Source organism: Daphnia magna, unplaced genomic scaffold (assembly GCF_020631705.1).
Source record: "Daphnia magna isolate NIES unplaced genomic scaffold, ASM2063170v1.1 Dm_contigs074, whole genome shotgun sequence".
Lineage (NCBI taxonomy): Eukaryota > Metazoa > Arthropoda > Branchiopoda > Diplostraca > Daphniidae > Daphnia > Daphnia magna.
In genome coordinates, this window is record NW_025533120.1 from 38,733 (window position 1) to 55,896 (window position 17,164).

At 41.6% G+C, this 17,164-nt stretch overlaps 2 protein-coding genes across 2 annotated transcripts; both read left to right on the forward strand.

Moving 5' to 3' along the window:
• The first annotated feature begins 88 nt into the window (after positions 1-88).
• LOC123477518 (claspin-like) lies at positions 89-3,885 on the forward strand. Its single transcript, XM_045180900.1, is given in 10 exon segments — positions 89-115; positions 352-430; positions 506-1,212; positions 1,266-1,598; positions 1,656-1,815; positions 1,879-2,226; positions 2,229-2,644; positions 2,719-2,880; positions 2,957-3,107; positions 3,872-3,885. Coding segments are annotated over 10 exon segments (2,397 nt in total).
• Positions 3,682-16,805, forward strand: LOC123477519. The gene is made up of 8 exons (XM_045180901.1): positions 3,682-4,266; positions 4,349-4,503; positions 15,066-15,115; positions 15,199-15,291; positions 15,360-15,662; positions 15,732-15,907; positions 16,390-16,509; positions 16,729-16,805. The coding sequence occupies exons 1-8, from the start codon at positions 4,236-4,238 to the stop codon at positions 16,803-16,805; spliced, it is 1,005 nt and encodes a 334-aa protein (XP_045036836.1). The 5' UTR covers positions 3,682-4,235.
• Positions 16,806-17,164: the final 359 nt, after the last annotated feature.

The window sequence follows — 17,164 nt, forward strand, 5'->3', positions numbered from 1 at the left end:
AACATAAAGATTTTTTTATTAGCGTGTTCTTCGTTTTCACAAAGGCCACTTTTGCGGGATGGGAATGGCATCTAAAAGGAAAAAAACAATGAGTAGTGAAGGTCCAGTTAAGATTGTAGGAATTAACCAGGAGTATGTCTGCATCATTTCTTGTTGATAGATGGATGGAAAAAAGAACAATTCACTGTAAGACATGATTATGGCTGTTTCTCAACAATTAGATTTTCCATTATTTTTAAACAATGAGATTTTGCAAGCTTTGTGTGCTGTGTGTATTATATACACCACCTTATTTTGCCAATTTCCTCTTTAGTCTGTCTCGTTGATTCTCTGAATTTTTTTATGTTTCAGGATGTTACATTTTTTTGCCAGTCTCCAGATGACAATAATGAACAACACAGCTTACAAAACAAGCTCCGTGCTAACAGAAGTATGATTGGATGAAGTTCAAAATTTTAGAAAATGCTGTATTTCTTGAAATGATTTCATAAAATATTTTACACAGGTGTTCTTGCTGCTGCCAGCCGGTTCTTTTCCATCCTGTTACCTGATTGTGAGTTAGACCTAGATGTCTGCATCTCAATTGATCTGAGCTTTGAAGAACTGTTTTGTGTTCTTGAGTACATCTATTCTGGGAAGCTGCTGTGTTCAGTCAAAAGCAAAGACAGAATTTTAAGTATTCTAAAAGAATTTGATATTTTCGTGCCTGATCATCTACAGAATTCAGTAGACTGTGGAAGAAATGGAAGTAGTGAGGCAGAAGTGGAAATAATATTTGAAGAAGCCATTGCAAGTGAACCAAAAACTACTAAAGATCCCACAAACATTTCAGAGGATAAATCTCCCTTTGCAACTTCTGCCGATGTTCGTGTAGTAAATAGTGGAGAACTAATTTTACGAGAACCCAATATTTCAAGCTCCAATGAAGATCCCTTCCAGTATGAAGAAAAGCTTCCAGAAAAATTCTCAAACAGTCATAAGATGTATAGCAACAAAAGTAAAACTCATTGTGGATCAAAAATGGCTATTCTGAATTCAAACACCAATGTTACTGAAACCATTGTTGAACCGGAAATCTCCAGACATAAAGATCCGGTCTTCACCGTAGTCACCAACCAACCCACTTCGCTGGAAGAAACGCTTGAAAGTATCGTATCGTCAGAGATTGTAGCGGTTGAACCTCAAGATAACCCATCGCTAAGTAATTGTGATGTGCATAGAAGTAGTGTAGAAGATGAATGGACTATTCAGCAAATACCGGATAGGCAGACCGTTACGCTGCAGTTCCCTGCCCAGATTCTTGGCAGTACGACTTTGAGCGCACTAAAAAAGGGAAAAAGAAGAAAATTACATTTGTTGAGGAAGAGACTGAAGACAGTGACCAAGATCCCGAAGATCAAGACCAAGAAGATTCTCTTGGTTACGAAGAAAATGATGAAGTCAAAAGTAAATCAGCAGTACAAACATCTAACCAGTCTGACGATCAAAGTAATGGTTTTGAACCTCCGCTCAACTTTGAAGTAGCTGCAAAAAAGCTGGATTCGTGTTTAGATCAAAGTACATCTACCCTAAGATCGGATGTGAAGCCTAGTTTGAAAGTAAATATCTTAATTGGCGCGTTAATTTCATTTTGTAATGCAATTTTAATGTTTCAGGGAATCGGATGTTCTAGTTCATTTGAGGATCTCACTCCAAACCTGGACGTGAGTGATAGTGCTGAAGAAGAAGATATTATTCCTAAGTTGAAGTGCACACAAAACAATGAAACCTCAAACGTCGAAGAACTATTGGCCCTCTGCTCGGGAAAATTCCCTGGTAAGTTGTGTCGAAGATTTGTTTTTTTCGTTGTATGCTTAGCTAACTTATTTTACCATGTAGATTCGCTTTCTGGAAGAGACACGCAAAAAAGTAGTTTGACTGAAAATGCAGATGACGAATCTGATGAAGAAGTTAAGCCGTTCGCAAGAATAATTCCAATGGCTGATGAGGATGACGAGGAAGATGGCTCCAGTAGTGCTCTCCCAAAATTCGTTTCTGAAAATGACGCTGATGAACCTGGAACTGTGCCTTCTTTTTTAGAGGATGGAGAAAAATCACTGTCAAAGGTGAAAAAAAGGGCCCGTGTTTGTCTGTCAGATGACGAAGATGAAACTATCGATGAAAACCATTCGTTTGTCGAAGAAGAGGAAATGCATGAAGAGGAACGAGAATTTAGAGGTCTGACTGAGTTTTTGAAGACGAGGCTGAACTGTCCGGTTCCGAAGTTGGCAGCGGTGACGAACGAGAAGACGAAATGGATGACTGGGAGGAGGAGGAAGGCGATAAGGAGGATATTGATGAAAACGAAGTTCGTGAGCAAGTTGGAAGAGCCCATATGAAGACAATGCTTGATCAAGACCAGCGTGAAGTTCGACTTTTTCAAGAGCTTTTTCTCGAAGATGGAGATTTGCATTCTGATGGCGGTGGAAGGCAAAGACAATTTCGGTGGAAACAGGCTGATGGTGAAAATACTGAGGGAGACGGTGCCCGTCCAAAAAATCAAGAAGATGAAGAAGATGAAGCTGCTGAAGAACAGGATGATCTCACATGGAGAAAAATTCACAGTGATAGAGAAAAATGGCTCCTGCAACAAAAGTCGCAACAGGTGATCGTCCAACGACGTAAAATGTTTTCAGTTTACTAATCAACCATTTTTGCCGCCAAACATTTGGTGTACAGGAAACGAATAAAGAAGTGCCATTGGTTATGAGCCGGCAAACTAAAATGGTGAAAATCAACACTGCTTCCAAAACCATTAATCAAATTACAGAAGGCGATTCCTCCGCTGCTACTGCCAACGCCAAGCAGTCAACGCATTCTAAGGCGAACATTGTGACCACTGTAGGTTACTTTTACAAAGTGCTTAACACATTGTAGAGATCAGCGCTTATATACTTTCCTACTTTTCATTTTATAGGTGAGATGCGGATCTTTTTTACGCAGAAGTGAAAAAGATTTATCAGAAATTGCATCGTTGATGAAATCCGTGTTACCTTTTCAGGCACCAAGGGTCGGTTCCAATTTTGTATTTGCATCCATTACTCCGGAGAGGCCAGTCGCCGAGCAAAATAGGAAACATAAACAAGATGTAATACCAAAACTTAATCTGTTGTGTTCTTTTGCTTCCGATGGTATTTATTTTTATTTTTTTCAGAGTTCTAAATGCGATTCATCCAAGCAAAATCCAGCACCAGCCAAGAAAGCTAAAATGCCTCTAAGTGCAAAACTAATTTAACATTTAGTTCAATTAGTTAGTTTCTCCATATCTACTTAATAAAAAAATAATTTAGTCGTACCTTTCAAAAGTGTCAACGACAGTGTTGACTGTGTGGGGCAGATACGTTGTGTATCGATTCGATTCGGCGACCGATATGGGTATGCTATGCCCGAGATACAGCGGCTATCTTATAACATGTATCCCTTTCACATCCACCCCACACATCCAATAATCGTACACAGAACCTTTAAATACCTTGATTCCAGATCCGAAAACATCATGCTGCAAGTTTTACAACAATTCCGCAGTTTTTATTTTTTTTTATTACTTTTCTATTTTACGGGTAAGTTTTAATTTATGAGCTGTATACACGTATTGTTTGTACACATCAATCAATTTTTCTAGTGCATAAAACATTTTTGCATTACATTATACGAACTAAATAGGTCCCGTGCACGTCGCTAGCCGGACCACGTCGATAACATTTTCCGTTTTTTTTTATCGAATTCCCAAATTTTTTGATTTACTTATGAATTGATCGTATGCGTTATTGAATTTCTCGTAATGTTCATTTATGACATTGCTACTTTTTTTCGAAAATTATTCGTAAATTAGAATTTACACGGTAACTGCAAGGCTTTGTTATAATGATGTTTTCGGATTGAAAACGTTCCGCGACACGCTTTGCCGTTGGCAACTTCCATGGTGATTTCCACAAGATACCACCCCATGTTCCAAATACATGAAATACCGGGTCCCCAATAGATTAACTGTAGTGTTGCTATCGTCTATCGTTATCCTTATCCCCTCACCTCTTCCAACATGGTCTCCACGGTATATACCGACCGTTCGGTAAGATTGCGTTCCTGCTTTCCCTCTCTGTAGTCCTATCTACAAGTAGTGCCGCCAATGGCCGAAGGAGGAATTAAAAGCTTCTAAACAGTTTTGACAAACGAAATTTACTGGCGGTAATTTACAAATGGTTACTACTTTGTGCTCAAGAATTCCACGTAAGTAATTACTTTTAACATATTGGTTGGTGTTATAAATTTTTATTCTAGTTCGTTACTTACAAATATAGTTTTCCATTAGGCCCTGATCCACTGCCCAAAAACCTATCTGATCTGATAAAACAGGATAATCTTCATGAGAATAAAAAAGCTATTGCTCTGGGGGAAAAACCGCCTGTTGCTAAAGTGACATCAGCAGCAAGGAAACAAGCTGAGCTGAGACTGAAAAAAAGAGAAAATATTGTCGCGGGTGGGAAATTGGTTATCTCTTCGCAGAGATGAGTCATCCGCTCCTTGGACAACGCTGCGAGAAAATATTGTCGCGGGTGGGAAATTGGTTATCTCTTCGCAGAGATGAGTCATCCGCTCCTTGGACAACGCTGCGATCGTGGTGAAGAAATTATCGGGAGAAGTCCGCTCTAAGAAAGATACGCAGATATGCAGTCCGGAAGGGGAGTAATTCGCGCGACGGTATAAAACGCTGCCCCGAATCTGCGTTAGATGAGTCTCCATCGGGTGAGCTCCCGGAGCTGGGCTCCGTAAGAGGAGTTCCCTGGTAGTTCCCTGGAGTCTTCAGACGCTCTCCGAGTTTGGTATGGTCATCCCTTATTGTTACTAGTTAAAAGTGAATAATTGTCTAGAATTTAAGTCATCACTTGTTGTATTCGTGTATTCTTTGTTCCAAATACAACTCACGCGACAATTGGTGGAGATACAGTCCGTTACCCGTGAGTAACGAAATCGTGCTTTAAGTGGCAATTGTTAAGAACGCAGCTCGTTATTAGTAAGTAAACGAAGTCGTGCTGCAGTCATTGTTAGCCGATGCCGAAGAGGACAAACCAACGGCTACCTAGTTGCCTAAGAGACCCCAGCCGACGATTACATCCGCTTCGAGAACTGTCAAGCGTTCCGGTAGAAACTTCACCTATCCCAGCCTCATCGTTGGAGAGTGGAACTTCCTTTGTTGGTGAAGCCCTAAATTTTGAAGGTCCTATTCCAAAGGACCATTTGACCAAAGAAGCTGACAGTCAGGGTAAATCAGTCGAGACTAAAGAGGCTTATACTAGGATCCAGAAACCGAGGTCGATTTGAGAGCGGCGATGAGTCCAGTTGTTCCGGTCGGGGGACAACAATTTATAGTGCCATCAAGGCATATTGAGCAGCCGAAAAGACAAGCTATGGAAGCTGTCAGAAAATTTATTAGCCCGCCAATCTTCTGGAAAAATTCAGAAGAAGATGCGCACCAATGGATGGAGCGCTTTGAATAACATTCTACCCACAACAGATGGGGTGATATTGGAAAAAAAAAAAAAAAAAAAAAAGTAATTTTGAAAAGTATTTTGATGACGCCGCCAGGAGCTGGTTCAAGTGTACAAGGCTCCCAAACGAGTGGATGGTAAATCTCAAACGGCCGGAAGATATGCGATTGCAGCGCCTCTTCCGTGGCCGAAGGCAGGCGGTTTAAAGAAAAAAAAAAAAGAAAAAAAAAAAAAAAAAAAGGGAAAATCCTTAAGACTATCCGGGAAATACAAGAAACATTTAAACAAGTAAACGCAACCGGAAAGAAGAAAAACGAAGGAGTAAAAGTCCCTTATTTGCCAAGAGGACGCAAGCTGATTTTTAGTATCATCAACCTTCGTGGATCGCAGAAGATTAGTACAGTCGGGTCGCCTGTCTTGAAGAAGGGGGACCTGTCGCGGGTGAAAAGGGAAATTGGTTATCTCTTCGCAGAGATGAGTCATCCGCTCCTTGGACAACGCTGCGATCGTGGTGAAGAAATTATCGGGAGAAGTCCGCTCTAAGAAAGATACGCAGATATGCAGTCCGGAAGGGGAGTAATTCGCGCGACGGTATAAAACGCTGCCCCGAATCTGCGTTAGATGAGTCTCCATCGGGTGAGCTCCCGGAGCTGGGCTCCGTAAGAGGAGTTCCCTGGTAGTTCCCTGGAGTCTTCAGACGCTCTCCGAGTTTGGTATGGTCATCCCTTATTGTTACTAGTTAAAAGTGAATAATTGTCTAGAATTTAAGTCATCACTTGTTGTATTCGTGTATTCTTGTTCCAATACAATTCGGGTGACAATATTGTCGCGGGGAACAACAGCAGATGTCCCTATCTGTTCCTAGAAGCGTCAAACTCAAACGCTATAGTTACGAATGTTCTACTATCTGTTATGTTATCAGACATTCCTTCCTAAATAAGTAGAAGTTCCAGAATAGCTTTAGAATGTGCAGTAAAATCTATTAACCTTAGGGAGAGGGCGTAATTTCAAAGCTACTATAAAACCCACTGTTTTTCCATTATTAGTGGCTCTCTCTTCCACTGAACTAGACGCTTAGCAAAAGTAAGGTTTCAATTCATTATTCATGTAATCATTGTATTCCCTTTTTCTGTGTTAAGAATAATACAAACGTTTTCAAGTCAAGTGTGACAAATGGTGGAGATGCAGCTCGTTACCCGTAGTTAACGAATTTAGTGCTGCTTTAAAAAATTAGTCGATGCAGAAAAAATCTAATCCAAGATTACCTAGTTGCCCTCGCGATCCAAGTAAACGATTGCATCCAAAACAATCACCCGAATTGTCGGGTGGTGAAAGTGCAACAGCAGGCCCGACACAAGATCCAGAAATCTCTACTTCTATCGAAAATCTAGTTACCTCAAGTGAAGTAAAGTTTAAGCAGAGCGATTTCAGAAACCCTGAAAATCAGTCAGATTCAAGATCCGACTCCGAAGCAGAGTTACAACCTGACTCCGAAGCAGATTCAAGATCCGACTCCGAAGCAGAATTAAGTCTGCCCACACATCCGGTTGTTCCTGTGATAGGACAACACCCTTTGGTACCTCCAAGACACCAGCAGCAATTTCAAGGTACAGCTATGGCAGCTGTTAGAAAATTTATAAGCCCACCTGTTTTTCGGGGGAGTCCAACGGAAGACGCTCGTCAATGGTTAGAGCGCTACGAAACAATCTCTACCCACAACGGTTGGAAAGATGCTGACAAAAGAAATAATTTCAGTATGTACTTGGATGATACTGCAAGAAATTGGTTCCTGTGCGCAAGACTCCCGAATGACTGGGAAGACACAGCAGGGCAGGCAGCTGCTGGAGGAAATGCGGCTGTGGCCGCAGTACCCGGTCTACGTTCGGTGTTTTTGAAAGAATTTCAACCAGATAATTACGGTCTTTTTCAAGAGACCAGACTCAGAAGTAGGACCCAAGGAGTGGACGAGCCAACCATTAGGTACTACTACGAAATTCTCAATCTTTGCAGACTGGTTGACCCGAATATGTCAGAAACGCACCGATTGGAGCATCTTTTTAGAGGACTTCGCCCAACACTTTTCAGAAAAATTTATCCGCTGAAACCCAAGACATGCGAAGAATTTTTGGCACTAGCAAAATCCTATACAGAAGCATCACTCATGTCAGACACACGAGGATGGAAGGAAATGACAACTGAGCCGCAGAAGCCTCAGGAGCAGTTACCAAACCTGTCAGTGGTCTACCCAGACCAGCAAGCAGATTTGATGAAGACGATGAGAGAATTAATTCAAGAGACTTGCGAAAAGTTAATTTCAAAAGAGAAAAACGAGCAAGTAAATTCAAGAGGACCTTTTAAACCAAAAGGTCGCACTCTAACAGGAAGGCCGCAATGTTTTTTTGTAAGAGGTCAGGACACATTGCTCGCAACTGCTTCAAGAACCCTGAATCAGAACAATACAGAGGTCCGCCTAAAGATGCAGCCGCAGGGGCGACTGCAAAGGGAAATCTTTCCATCAACCTAACCGTTCCAGATACGTTGGAAGAAAAAATGGCTGACCCAGAAATGATCGTGTTCAACTTGAATCCTGCAAGACTAATAAAGGAAGCAGTAAGGTGTGGAGAAATAACTGCAACAGCACTGATTGATACAGGAGCTGCAGCCACAGTAATCTCACCCGAATTACTAGAGAAAACGGAATTTGTCAAAAAACCTCTAGTCGGACCAAAAATCCGTCTAGTAAATGGTCAAACCCTGTCACCACAGAGTACGGCAGACATAGTAGTAACCCACAGGGGCAAAACTATAAAAGGTAATGCAATAGTTATGCCAATGTCGGGTTTTGAACTACTGTTAGGAAATGACTTCCTACAACAATTTCGAGCTATCCACATTGACTACGAGTCAGAAGAGTCATCATTCACAACAGGGAAATCACCGCTTCCAGAAATCACTGCTCTCCAAGCAGAACAGTCACAAGAAAGCCGGCTGATTTCAAAAGATAGTCAAGAAATACCAGCATACACGGTAAAGCAAATTCCAACATCTATCTCTCACAGAATGGAAGGTTCGTGCATCGTGACACCATCAGCTTCACTGTTAGCAACATCAAGTCTGTCTACCGGTCACGCGCTCGTACAAACGGATTTGAAAGATATTCCAGTCGCCAACCTGTCTCCGAAAACAGTGTGGCTAGAAAAAGGAGTGACACTGGGAACCCTAGAGAAACACCCCGAAGCTGAAGAAATGGAAGAAATTCAAGAAATTCTAACACTAGATGCTTCGGAGGAGAACCAAGATGCAGATGCAGAGAAAGAAGAATTGTTGAAACATCTCGAAGGAAGAATTGGGGAAAATCTAACAAAAGAAGAGAAAGAAGAGACAGTAAAAATCCTCAAGCAATTTGCTCATTGCTTTGCACTAAACGAGGATGATTTGGGATACTGTTCAGTCGTTAAACAAGACATCAATACCGCTAATGCGCGCCCAATCCATCAGCTTCCTTACAAGAGTGCCTGGAAAGAACGAGCTGTTATTAAAGATCAAGTGGAAGGAATGCTGCGTAGAAGGGTCATAGAACCTTCTGACAGCCCTTGGTCTTCCCCAGTGGTTTTAGTCAAGAAAAAAGATGGTACTTGGCGCTTCTGCGTGGACTATCGCAAACTTAACGCAGTAACGGTAAAAGATTCATACCCCTTACCACGTATTGCCGACACCTTGAGTCGGCTGGAAGGCGCCATATTTTTCTCAAGCATGGATCTTCAATCAGGATACCATCAAGTTCCAGTTATCGACAGTGACAGACCGAAAACAGCCTTCATCACTGCAGACGGATTGTACCAGTTTCGTACTCTTCCGTTCGGTTTAACAAACGCCCCTGGTACTTTTCAGAGGGCCATGGACATCATCTTAGCTGGACTTCGTTGGACGAAGTGCCTGATATACTTGGATGACGTCATAATCTACTCAGCAACCTTCGAACAGCATTTGCAAAGACTTCGTCTAGTGCTGAGTTGCCTTTCTCAAGCTGGGTTGAAGTTAAAATGGCAAAAATGCTCATTCATGGAGCACGCACTGAAAGTGTTGGGACACCTCATCTCAAAAGAAGGTGTGGCACCAGATCCTGAAAAACTGGAGGCAGTGCAAAGTTTCCCATCACCCAATGAAGGCCATTCAACAGCAAACAAGGTGAAACGAGTACAAAGCTTTCTTGGTCTGTGCTCGTATTATCGACGTCACATCCAAGGTTTTGCATCAATTGCACGCCCGCTTACTACACTGACGAAGAAAGAAATTCCCTTCACGTGGGGAGAAGATCAAAGTAGCAGCTTCAATACTTTGAAACTAGCACTTACTTCGGCACCAGTATTGGCGCATCCCAACTATGATCTACCAATGGAAATCTTTCCCGATGCCTGTGGTTATGGCATAGGAGGCGTTCTTGCTCAACACATTGAAGAAGCAGAACGTCCTATAGCATACGCCAGCCGCCTTCTAACAAAATCAGAAGTGAACTACTCAATCACCGAAAAAGAGTGTCTTGCACTAGTGTGGTGTCTTTCCAAGTTTCGATGTTTTGTGTGGGGTTGCAAAGTGAAAGTGGTGACCGATCATCAGGCTCTTTGCTGGTTAATGAGCAAAAGAGACCTTGCAGGCCGTTTGGCCCGATGGAGCTTGTCGCTTCAAGAATACGACATAACTATTGTGTACCGTAGTGGGAAAACGCATGACAATGCAGACTGTCTTTCAAGAAATCCGCTACCAGTTGCAGAAGAGCTAGAAGATGATCGCTGTTTCATCGTGGGAGCAATCACCTTCCCTGGCCTTTCCGAAGACGAAGACGAGTCATTCGCCGAAAAGCAGAAAGCTTGTCGCAATTGGAATCAGCTAATTGTGAAACTCCAGAACGGAAAATCAAGAGTCAAAAATTTTGTAATTCACAACGAAAAGCTGTACAAGGAAACTTTTAAAAATGGAAAGAACTACAGAAGACTGTGCGTACCGGTCGATTACCGTGAAAGAATTCTACAGGCATACCATGACGACGTTGTGTCAGGTCACCTTGGCATCAAGCGTACTCTACACAAGATTTGTGATCGTTTCTTCTGGCCGAAGATGGCACTCGACATAACTCGTCACGTACAGAGCTGCGTACATTGTCAAAGCAGAAAAGGAGTCCCAGACAAACCTGCAGGACTCTTACAATGCATCAAAGTAGAGAGACCATTTCAAAAAGTAGGCATTGATCTACTAGGTCCATTCCCACTATCTACCAAAGGAAACAAGATGATTATCGTGGCAGTGGACTATCTAACCAAATGGGTTGAACTGAAAGCCATGCCGACTGGAAAAGCAGATGACGTCGCAGAATTTTTTGTTAATCAAATTCTTCTACGTCACGGAGCTCCAGAACAAATCATAACGGATCGAGGAAAATGCTTTACCTCAGATCTAACGCAAGCTGTTGTCAAGAAATTGCACACAAACCACAAGACAACTTCAAGTTACCACCCTCAGGCAAATGGAGCGGTGGAAAGGATGAATCATACATTGGCAGCTATGCTCTCAATGTACGTCAGCAGTGACCAACGTGATTGGGATCATACTCTACAATACGTATGCTTTGCATACAACACAGCAAGACAAGAGTCGACGGGGTATTCACCATTTTTTCTGCTCTATGGACGTGAACCCAGACTTCCCATTGATTTGGAATTGGACGCTGATCCCAACCCATTGTTGACAGAAGAAGACGCTGCAATGAGTTATGCAGATCGACTACAAGCTGATCTGACTGAAGCAAAAGAAATTGTAAAAACTAGAATGCAGAGAGTAAAAGAAAAACAAAAAGAAACCTATGATGCTCGCCATAGAGAACTATCTTTTCAAACAGGAGATCTAGTCCTGATCTACAAGCCATTTCGCAAAGTAGGAAAAGCAGAAAAACTTCTTCACCGCTGGTTGGGACCATTCAAGGTGTTGAGAAAAACTACACCAGTAAACTACGAAGTAATCTCCGCAACCGGACGGGGAAAATCAGATATTGTTCACGTCGCTCGAAGGAAGTCATTTCACGAAGCCACTTTGGAATGGGAGTCACCGCAGACATCCATCCAGGTAACACTGATAGAGCCGCAGAAAAAGACAAACAGAACGATGGAGAACAACAAGAAGAAGCACAAGACCTACCTGATGCAGTTCACTCACAACCTCTGTCCGACGAGGAAGTAACAGTACCTGAGGAAATTAACGTGTCACCCGACACAAGTAGTAGTGAAGTGATAACCTCTTCTCCAGACCAGGTCCCTTCAGATGCATCACGAAGACCGCTACGAAATAGAAGACCTCCGGCTAGGTATCTCACCTTTTTAGTGCCGTTCTTCATTTTCTTGCTGGCCCCCTCCACAAGCAGTTCACTAATCCTGAGAGAAAACGCCATTTTCAAACAACAAGCTGACGTTGCGTTTAGTGAGTCATCTTGGACAATAGTGACTGATCTTGATTTTGGATTACCTGATACGGCCACGGCGTACCTTAAAGAGAAAATTCTGCAACAGCAGGAAGTAGCAGAAAGATGGAAGAATCAAGGTACCAGACCTCAAAAAATAGCAGCCAAAAGAATTACCAGCAGAATGCAGTCTTTCCTGAAAGGAATGGAGAACGCAGCAGATCGATTATCGAATATCAAAAAAGCCTTAAATACAAACCAAAGAAATCGTCGAAGTCTCGTCGACGGGGGAGGAACAATCCTTAAATGGCTTTTTGGGGTATCGACACAAAAAGATTTAGAAGAACTGAATAATCAAATTCAACTTCTCTCCCGAAATCAACGAGAAGTGATCCACATTATAGACAAACAAGCCACAGTCTTGAATGAATCACTATGGGAAACCACAACTAACGCAAAATTAATTAGAGAACTACGAGGCCAATACTCCATGCTGAAAAATGTGACCACAAACATAATGGAAAAAATAGCTGACATGGAAGACTTAGAACTGAGTCACTTCGAATATTTTTTCCAACTGGATGAAACGTTTGAAGCAATGAATCAAATCTTGCTGTGGCTACAACAACTTGCTGATAGTCTCGACGTCGGCTTTAGTCTTCTAGCCAACGGGCATTTGGCCCCTCAAATCATCTCTCCAAATAAATACAACAAAGTCATCAAAACCATCAATGGTCAATTACCAAGAGGATGGTCTATTTCTAGCAACGAACTTTGGGTCGCTTACCGGGAGTCTACTGTCTCGGTTGCAGCCATGGAAAATTCCTTTCGCCTCTTCATACGTGTTCCTATTTTTGATCACGCTCAGCAGTACAAGCTCTTCCAGATTATCAACCTACCAGGATCAACAGATAATGGAACACATGGCGTCTTGTTTGGAAATTTACCAGATTACCTTGCTGTGTCAGGAGATCTCGAAACATTTATGGAACTTTCAAAAGACGACATTAAAGACTGTAGCAAGATAGGACGCCCGCTATGCAAATTCCATACCGGTGTCAGCAAAAGAACTGCTCGAAAATCCTGTGCAACAGCTGTGTTCATGAATGATACACCAAGAATTAACACACAATGCAGAAAGAAATTTACGGAATGGCACGGTCCTGAAGTCGTTTACATGGGATCCAACCAATGGGTTTATTCTGCAACAAAGCCACACGAAATTGTATTTTCGTGTCCATCTGGTGGTGAGCAGCCAACACTAAGAACAACAACATTACCGCCTGTAGGAATGTTTGAAATACCTTTGGGATGCACTGCTCGTACAGAAGAGTGGGTATTCCCAGCTAGTATGGAAGGCAACATAATGGCACTAAAATTGCAAGCAGTTGCCCTACCAACAGTTGAAATTTTTTCTCAAGATTTCAACATTACTGCAAACAAGAAACATACCTTCGTGGAACTTCCGCGAGAAAACACCTCTTCAATAGACATCATTAGTCAACTGCTTCATCGTAATGCTCAAGCCAGCCTTTCAACGGAAATGACCGGAGAGCAAATTCACAATCTCATCACTGAAACGAAAAAACAGAAAGAAACATCTTCTATACGCTACCCTTACGAATTGGTATCTGCAATCTCACTTATTGCCTTAGGGTTAATTGCCCTAGCATACAAATTGTATACACTCAGTGTACGCTTGGCCGTACATGAGCGATACGACAACCCTCCCCCCGGAGACCGCGGGAGGGAGGAGCTAGAGATGCAAGAGGCGTAACCATTTTGTCATACGGAAGAAAGAAAAAAGACATTTCCAGTAGAAAAAAGTGTATTGAAAATCCATAGAAAAATTTACATCGCTATTCATTTAATTGATCGTCAATGTAATCCAGTAGAGAAGTTAAGCTACGGGAAAACTCCCGTAGCAAATGGAAATCGTTTGGACTGGGAGTCTCCATGTTGAACGATTCCAAAACATCGTTCCACGTCTGACGCGCGGCCAGGCGATTATCCATTTCAGCCTGTGTTACTTCAGTGTAGAAATCAGAACGGTGCGGAGTGGGATGAAAAATGTCCTCATCAGACTCAACCCACCAGAGAAGGCGCGCATGAGTCATACAAAATAACTCGCGATACTTGGCGTAGCCTGAATAAGTACTAAAAGAAAGAGATGCATTTGTTAAAAAGGAAGCAAGGAAATTTAAAAAAAAAAAAAAAATTACTTGTTACCTGAAATAATAATCTGCAAACCAGACAGTGCTTACGGGTGGTGAAAAACTCAATCGAGCACCAGTCCGTTGAACTTCCGCAAGAATGGTGAAGAAAAACACACGGTCACTAGGAAGTAAACGGCTGTAACAACTACGATGATTGTCAAACGTTAAGTCGACAAAACGCACAAGAGCGCACTCGAAAATGCGAAGATTGTCCACAACGTCAGAGTAGCTGAACATTTTTCTACGGAGGCTGAAAAAACACTATACAAGTATTCTGGAATAGTCATCTTACTTTTATTCTATTGTGATTCCTCTTTTCCGATAATTTGTTATCAATGTTTACTTATTACCGTCGTCAAAGCTTAGTTTCATGTTGCGCAATTACCCCTTTTCAGCTATCTTTTAATTACTCTAGAAAAAATCTTAAAGTTCTTATGATGTTTCCAGTTTCCCACCTTTTATCATGTTGTCCCACTTTTCATACTATTTTGTAGTACAGTCGGGTCGCCTGTCTTAAAGAAGGGGGACCTGTCGCGGGGAACAACAGCAGATGTCCCTATCTGTTCCTAGAAGCGTCAAACTCAAACGCTATAGTTACGAATGTTCTACTATCTGTTATGTTATCAGACATTCCTTCCTAAATAAGTAGAAGTTCCAGAATAGCTTTAGAATGTGCAGTAAAATCTATTAACCTTAGGGAGAGGGCGTAATTTCAAAGCTACTATAAAACCCACTGTTTTTCCATTATTAGTGGCTCTCTCTTCCACTGAACTAGACGCTTAGCAAAAGTAAGGTTTCAATTCATTATTCATGTAATCATTGTATTCCCTTTTTCTGTGTTAAGAATAATACAAACGTTTTCAAGTCAAGTGTGACAATATGACAGCTGAAGAAATCAAAAAATGGGATGAACTAGGTGCTGCTGTGTATGTAAAATTAAAAGTGGAATATAGTTTTTTATGCTATAGTAATTATAATAAGTTTGATTTAAACTTTGGTTTATTTCCAGAAAAACATTCAAACAAGCCCAGGGAAAGGGTTCTAAGTCTGTCGGAAACTCTTCCATTAACATCAACCCTGCAAAGCAACCTACACCACCCAGGTTCATTGGCAATTTATAGGTTTTTTAACTGTGAAAGGCACTGATTGGTTAATTTAATATATTTGCAGGTCAATGAGAGGAGGTCATGAAATGAGTTCCAACTCTGCTGCAACATCTAAAGAGAACTGTCCCGAAAAGCAGAATACACCTTCCAGGAGAATGCCCATCTCTCCTCTTCATATCAGTCCTAATCCGCAGTCTACATCACAAAATTTGTACACCAACAACGCAGGGTCAATCATAGGAGGACTACATGAAACTAGTTCTATTTCTGCTGCAAGCTCTAAAGACAACAGCCCTGAAAAGGGTTCTAAGTCTGTCGGAAACTCTTCCATTAACATCAGCCCTACAAATAAGCATACACCACCCAGGTTCATTGGCAATTTATAGTTTTTTTTAACTGTGAAAGACACTGATTGGTTAATTTAATATATTTGCAGGTCAATGAGAGGAGGTCATGAAATGAGTTCCAGCTCTACTGCAACATCTAAAGAGAAATGTCCAGGAAAGCAGCATACACCTTCTAGGAGAATGCCCATCTCTCCTCTTCATATCAGTCCTAATCCGCAGTCTGCATCACAAATACATGGGATTGTTGATAACCTTTGTCCAAATGGTTTTGTCTTTAAAAATAATATATATATACAATACAAAAAAAGAAAAATGGATAGTACTCGTCGAGATCGCGTCGCGTTGAATTATTCTGACTGCCTCTCTGCTTTATTAAATTATCGCCTACTTTCGATTGTGTAGCTTAACCGGTTTTTTTCTTTATTCCGGCATGCGTTTTTTTTTAATCTTTCTAATGTTTCGGGCGATATTTTTATTTAAAAAATCAAGCGAGGAAACTAGTCGCGTAAGCATAAGCGCAAGGCACGCAAACACCTTGAACGAACAGGCTTTTCTCCCCGCTTTTCTGCAAGGCGCAAACATTGCAAGTCGTTATCGCATTTAAGTAAAAAAAGGTACATCAATGGATTCTAAAATAAAGCTTTATTAAATCCTTTTTCATTGCATTATTCGTCAGCCGCATAATGAAGGGTGCGTGAAAGTGAAAACTTATTCGCCGTTGATTACAGATACTTGCGTACAAATTAGGCTTTCCTACCGATTTGATCGAGATTCGAACATCGAACCTTTCGCATCACCGGCTAACCATTACACCACCGTTGACATGCGATGCAATGGGAAAACATGGGGCCGTATGGTGTGGCTCAGGTAAACCCCCCTTCACTGTCCCCTCTCCCATGGGTACGCGCAATCCCCCCCGCCCGACCCCCCCTTCTGGCCGGCTTGGGCAGCGCGTCAGTTCCGTAAAACTTGAAACTTTGTACGCGTTTTACGGACACTCCCGCTCATTTTCACACCCTAAACCCTATATTAAAAATGATCAGCGTAAAAAGATCTACAACCCTGTATTAATCGTTTTTGGATTAGAGAAAACTTGTCTTGCTAGGGAAGAGCCAAAGCATCTTGATATAGTAATGATTTTTCGAGAATCGCTAGTGGCCTGACTTTTCCTTTACGTGAGAATACAGTATTTTGATCACAACCGGTGAAAGAATGAAATCCAGCGAGAGATCTTGCAAATCGAGGTCCGAGTTTTCCGTACAGGAAAATATTGGTTACTAGTGGCATTTTTCCTGCGATGCTAAGTCCATTGCACCAATACTCTTCGTGAATTGTATAGGGGCAATCACAACCTACTATTAATAGTTTTGCTGCATACTTACGTTTATCTTCTGACAGTCCTACAGAAAAGATTTTTTTAAAAATACAAGAAATGTGATCTGGAAACAGAAATTGCTACACATACTAACCAAGATACGTAGCAATTAACTGACACAAAAAAAAATTTAAAAAATTAAACACT